General features: G+C 36.6%; 1 protein-coding gene across 5 annotated transcripts in view; it reads left to right on the top strand.

Moving 5' to 3' along the window:
• Positions 1-5,345, top strand: part of LOC127447530 (solute carrier family 12 member 6-like) — a 41,241-nt gene extending 35,896 nt beyond the window's left edge. For 2 of the 5 annotated variants that reach the window (XM_051709477.1, XM_051709486.1), the window contains exons 24-26: positions 2,545-2,774; positions 3,015-3,148; positions 4,243-5,345. In XM_051709477.1, coding sequence (XP_051565437.1) covers positions 2,545-2,774; positions 3,015-3,148; positions 4,243-4,334 — 456 coding nt within the window. In that variant the 3' untranslated portion in view covers positions 4,335-5,345. Of the gene's footprint in view, positions 1-2,525; positions 2,775-3,014; positions 3,149-4,242 lie in introns of all 5 variants that reach the window. The other 3 variants (XM_051709494.1, XM_051709505.1, XM_051709509.1) reach the window with 3 other exon arrangements.
• The last annotated feature ends 1,391 nt before the right edge of the window (positions 5,346-6,736 follow it).

The raw sequence follows: 6,736 nt of genomic DNA on the forward strand, positions 1-6,736 counted from the left end.
TACAATAAAACACTATAAAGAAAACATTACCATAAAGGCTAATAAATACTTTATAAGCAATAATTCACCAACAGTAAATCATCAGTGATCCGGTGATAACAGATTTCTTCCTATTTATCTAGGGACACTGTCAGTCAAAAACATGTACAAATCCTCTTCAGAACACCAATTTTTATCACATTATAAAAAATAAAAAAAATAATAAAAAATATCGGTAACTATCGGTTTTGATTTTTGCAGATAACCGATATATATATAAAAACTATCGGCACCGATACAGTGTATATCGGTAAAACCAGTACATCGGTTGACCTCTACATACTACTCACCTGCAAGCCTAAAGAACCTTGTTTTTATTATTATATTTTTTTTATGACGAGAAGAACGTTCTTCATCAAATGCAGATACTCTGACAGTACACTAATTTGGACACAGCCTAGATTTTTCTGGCATTTCTAATTTAGTCAAAAACATAGTTTTTCAAACTCGTCCTTCAGCTTTCATTAGATCTTAACCAAATCATCTTTAAACCATGCTGGTCATAATTTACTCAAATCTTCTTTGATATATGAAACCGCACACATGTAAAGCCAGAAAAACACTTTACGCAAGTATGCGTATGTTGATGTGAGCGATTGGCCAACGGATTGCCAACGCCGGGTACAGTTAAACATGCTTAATGTGCGTTCTTGTGTTACTGTTGCCGTAACAAACCTCAGTACCGATTAATTGGCAGATTGTTTTTCAACTCTTTTTATATTATAAAGAAAAATATTAAACAAAACCATACTATTTTGGGGAATATTTTTAAGTACCTTTTTAGCGGTCGACATTTTATTTTTTTTTAATCCACTTTTCTCCCAATTTGGAATGCCCAGGTCCTCGTGGTGGTGCGGTTACTCACCTTAATCCGGGTGGCGGAGATCAAGTCTCAGTTGCCTCCGCTTCTGAGACCGTCAATTTGCACATCTTATCACGTGACTCGTTGTGCATGACACCGCGGAGACTCACAGCATGTGGAGACTTATGCTACTCTCCGCGATCCACACACAACTTACCACACGCCCCATTGAGAGCGAGAACCACTAATCGCGACCACGAGGAGGTTACCCCATGTGACTCTACCCTCCCTAGCAACCGGGCCAGTTTGGTTGCTTAGGAGACCTGGCTGGAGTCACTCAGCACACCCTGGATTCAAACTCGTGACTCCAGGGGTGATAGTCAGCGTCAGTACTCGCTGAGATACCCAGACCCCCGACAGATAATGGATTTTGCAGAAACCGATAACTACATTGGTGGAAAATGCTAATATCCGATTAATTGGCTGATATTTTTTTTTTTTTTTTTTTTATTAATTTATATTGTAAAGAAGAAAAAAAAAAACTACTATTTTGGGAATATTTCTTAAGTATTTATTTTTATATTACAATACAATACTATTTTTGGGTACTGCTGTTATGGTAACAAACCTCAGTACTCAAGGGGGTGATAGAGTTACCTTCAAAAGTCTGTGCCTTTAAACTATTATTAAAATTTTAAATACTTTTATAAATTATTAAGCTATTATTATTCCGTTAATTTGCTATAAATATATTGACTTTAATTTACTTGCTCTGCCAAGACATTAGTTGGCGTAAAAGAGAAAACTCGCCAATGAAGCAGACAGTTCACACTAATGTCCTCAATAGCGCCCCTTGAGGCAACGCTGAGAATGCAACGCGTACTTGCGTTATGAAATGCGTTGCATTCGGACACATTTTGGAATGCGGCAACGCACAAAATCGAGCTTGCCTAGCTAGAAGCGCCTGCGTTCTTCTTACGTAGATTACGTTTTCATCCTCAACATGTCCAATAATTCTGTGGCGAGCACGCCAAACAGTAAGTGAAGCTCTATCTTTGCAACGCTTTGGTGTATTGAAAAGAAACTTGGTAATTGTCTGTGCTGCCTACAGGTCATGAATCCTAAAATGTCTAATATTGCTTAGAACTTTTGAATTGTTTGTCGTAATTTCACTGCGTTTTATTTTTCCGTGCAGTATTTCGCTTTCAGTGAGGCTTTCTTCACAATAATAAATCTGATTCGTTTTTTAAACTCTGATCTTTAGCACTGACTGGATGTCATTTTGTAAGTGAAATCCGATCGTTTGTTCAGAGTGTAGAAAATATCCAAGAATAGCTGTCAGTGTGGAAAGAGGAGGACAGTTCTAGTCAATATTATGCAGTTTGTATAAAGTTACATGTGCGTTTCGTCCCAAATGACGAGAAACGACTTGAAATTTGTTCTGACCATTTCTGAGACGCATTCCAAAAATTCATGTTTTAGTTGATTTTATACCACGTATGGAAGTGGTTTGGATTGAGCTTGTTCAAATCCGATTTCAGTTTTTTTACTGTTCAGACTACAAAGAACTGAGTGATGGAGTATGAAAAGGAAAAGGGGAACGTCAAGGAAACAAGCAATGATAGATTAAAGGGTGCTTATTTTTCACTTGAATGCGTTATGAATGTTTTGTTGTTTTTGCGTTGTTATTGCGCCCCCTGCAGGCACAGCTTGTTAAAGAACGGAACTCCATGTTGCGTCTGACAAGCATCGGCTCGGACGATGATGATGACACTGATGGGATGAGTGCAGCCGAGAAGAGCGCAGATTACCGACGCGTTCACATGACCTGGACGAAAGACAAAGCACTGCAGCTCCTATCAAACACGCAAACGAACACGGCATCCTGCTGCAGCACGCCAGAAGGGTTCAGAGACATGCTCAACATTCGCCCGTGAGTTACACACACACAAAACACACAGATACGCTTTCAAATAAGGTAGATGCACAGCTGCAAACTGGTATCTAAAATTTCTGTAATGGTCAGTGGTCACAACATGGCATCAAACAACATGGAGGAAGGGCTTGTGGTGGTTTTTGTAGTGATTTGCTCAGACCAAGAATGGAAGGAAAAGAGATGAGAAATTGTTCCTGTTATTCATGTGACTTACATACATGTCTGTTTCTCTGACAGTGATCAGTCCAATGTGCGTCGAATGCACACAGCTGTCAAACTCAACGAGGTTATTGTTAATAAATCCCATGATGCTCGGCTCGTCCTCCTCAACATGCCAGGACCACCCAAGAACACAGATGGAGATGAGAACTGTATCCTTTCATTTAAAAAAAATAAAAATAAATATCTATCTTATTTATTACAGTATAAATATTTGTTTTATTAATTATCAATTCTTATTTTGAATTATAATGATGTATTATGTTTAACTGATTTTCATTTTAATTAATGCAAATTTAATTTATAATTAATTTTAATTATTTAAAATATATTAAACTTATTTTGAAGACAATACTATAATTACATATTATTAATTTATTATGGACAAATTTAATTAAAATATTTTAAAAATATTAATTGTATTATAAATTAATTATTATAATATAAATATAATTAAAATGTATTTTAAAGACAGCTATAATTTTATTTTATTAATATATTAAGAATAAATTAAAATATATTTTAATATTTATTAGATTTATTATAAATGAATTATTATTATATAAACATAATTAACATGTATTTTAAAAAATATTTTAAAGACAATACTATAATTTAACAATTAATATATTAAAGGTGCACTCAGTAACTTTTGTCTTTGTATACTGAGCGCACCTTTAAGAATAAATTATTTCAAGAAACTATTATTATTTTTATTATATATGAAGTATTACTATTATTATTGTTCAATTATTTGTATGTTTTAATACATTTAAATTAGATTTTCATGTAATTTTTATTTAATTATTATCTAACAATTATTTATCAATTAAAAATAAATAATAATTTAAATTATCGTGGCAAAATCCTTCCAGGACTGGGTGATCGTTGTAGAATAGTTCAAATTAGCAATGATTTAGTTGGACATTTCAAATTGAACAACATTGTGAATATTACTGATTGTTTTTGTTTTTTTCAAAGACTATGCGCTTGTGCAAGTTTAGCTCACCTTTATTTGTATAAATTGTAAGCCTAATCTTTGTTGGTTCCATGGACGTGTTATGCAATAACTACCCTGATCTAGAAAAAAATAAAAATAAAAATATCATTATGGGTCTGCAAATCATGAAATACCGAGTACAATTTAAGAGCGTTATTTTGAGTAGTTTCCAAATATTTACGTGTTCTCTGTTTGAATACTATATATTCATGCAAAAAAATACGATTTTACTTGACTTTTTCACAGATATGGAGTTTCTGGAAGTTCTAACTGAGGGGTTGGAGCGAGTCCTATTAGTGAGGGGCGGAGGAAGTGAGGTCATCACCATTTACTCCTGATAGCCAATCAGCTTCTGTCGCAGAAGAGTATTACAAAGGGAAGAACGGCCAATCGATTCATTTTTCTTTTTATGATTTATCATCGGCTGTGTCTACGAGAAACTCCCAGCCAACGCGTCTTAACTGTACGACTTCGATTTAAGTTTGCGAAAATGTAACATTCTGACCAAAAGTAGTGTTTGATATGACATATTTGGCATTATGTTTGTGTCCGAATATTTGTGCACATATGAAAACAGGCGTATAACTCTTTCAGGACCGTCATCGTAAATGTGCATGTGATAAACTGGACCAATCAGTATGAGACCGCATACACGCAAGCACACGGATCACACCGCGGGACGAAGAGTGTGTTCCACAGACTGACTCAGGGCTGAAGCGCTTGATATTGGACCTATAGTGTGTTGCATTTGGGAGAGTGTATGTGTTTGTTTTCGAGACAGAATGTTAAAGGGATAGTTCACTCCAGAAATGTTTGGGTGAACTATTCCTGTATATTGTGTTGCTAGCGTGTGATTGTGATCATACATGTTCTGCATGGAGAATTTGAATGTGAGTTGACATGTTTTAATAAATTGGTCTGACAGAATTGTAGCAATACTGTATTTTCAGCAGCCAGCCAATAATTCAAGCATTCATTGTCCTAATATTTGGATGTTTAAATGTACATACACATTTAACACTGTTATTTTCTCCTTTGAAACACTGCAGCGTCCTGTCGGCATCTGCATTGTTCCTGAATTCCTCCATTCCTAAAATGATTGTATTTTCCGGCCCGGCTTTATTTGTGGGAATGCGAGTCTTAATTCATATGTAGTAAACAAGTTTTTATCTCGTTGTTTTTTTTTTTTATCATTAATTGCTTCTATCATGTGCAGGGATTGTGAGTTTGTTTTTGTTTGTTTTTTTTTAAATCCCAAATGAAAAATCTGCTGTTTTTACCACGTTAGTAAATAAAAACAAAAGACTTTAATTCATCTCTTTTAAAAATTCCACCATGAAGGTTGTTGGTTTTTTTATTTTATTTTGGGGAACACTTTAAAACTAACATAAAAATATTTACCTTTGCTAGTTGAGAAACGCCCATTCTGGTTTGGAAACGCCCATTTTTGTTCTGTAGACACCCATACTTCAAATCAGAGATATTATAGTACTGAGATAACCTTCGCGGTTCTATTAGAGAGAGCGTAACGGCTGTAACGGTCAACTACACTTTTACGACAGTTTGCTGATGCTATACAAATCAAAGGAGAGAGCCGTAAACCGACACCTTCCGGTCGTAAAATCGTCCGTGACTTCTCTTATAAAATAGCCATTTTATCATAGTAAACTTCACACATAGTTGACTCCAAAAGGATTGTTTGTTAAGTGTAAAACATGTTGAAGATTAGCGGACAGGTGGTTAATTGATTTAAAGGATGAGCTGTTTCCTCACAAAAGCGGTTTATTCAGCGTTGTGAAGCATCTCCTGCATAGACATCCATTCAAAATGAACGGCCTCTTGTCTCCTCGCCAGTGTACCGCCATAGGACGTATATAACGGTAGCCAGCTGGTACGTGCTGTGTGTGTAAACCTCACTCCCCTGGCCTCAAGAGGCGCACTAGCAACTGACACTAGAGGCTGTAGCCTTTAGCCTCCTTGTTAGCACACTCGCCTCCCACGCTGGTTCAAATCCCGTTCGGAGCAGGACCGGTTACAGTGGTGCCGTGACCTGGATGGGAGTGAGGTTTAGGGGGGGTGAGTGTAACAGGAGCCAGCTGGTAGGTAGCTGTGCAGTATGTAAACCTCACTCCCCTGACCTCAACACGCGCACTAGCGACTGACGCTAGAGACTTTAGCCTCCTCGTTAGCGCGCCTGCCTCCCAAGCTGGAGATACCGGTTTGAATCCCATTCAGAGCGGGTTGAGCAGAACCGGTTACATATGTAACGGCAGCGTTGTGCTAACCTTGCAGGATTCTCTATCAGAAGGGCTTTGCTTCAAATTCACCAAACTTGAACAACACGTTAAATCGCAAGGAGAAATTCTTCGCCACCGCCATGATAACGCGGATTCACATTGAGATGACTGCATTTCGCCCACAGAATAAATGTGACTGCACCTTTGCAATCTGATGAAGTGTAAATAGAAACTTTGACGTCAGCTGAAAAGTCGTTTCGGAGGCGGAGCAAATTGTAACGTTCTGACGAAAGATTGTGAAGACAAATTTCTTCTGAATAACGTGCACAACGACGAATAACATCAACAATTTACCTCTAGTTATTTATGTTAGTGGTCATATTGTGCACAGTTAAACAGTGCACGTTATTCTAAAGACAAAAAAAATGTGTCTTTCCAACGAAATTGAACGACTAGGTGTTTATTAGCTTATGTACGTTTGTGAAAATTAAATACATTTAACA

The sequence above is a fragment of the Myxocyprinus asiaticus genome, chromosome 1, assembly GCF_019703515.2.
Source record: "Myxocyprinus asiaticus isolate MX2 ecotype Aquarium Trade chromosome 1, UBuf_Myxa_2, whole genome shotgun sequence".
In the NCBI taxonomy this organism is placed as follows: Eukaryota; Metazoa; Chordata; class Actinopteri; order Cypriniformes; family Catostomidae; genus Myxocyprinus; species Myxocyprinus asiaticus.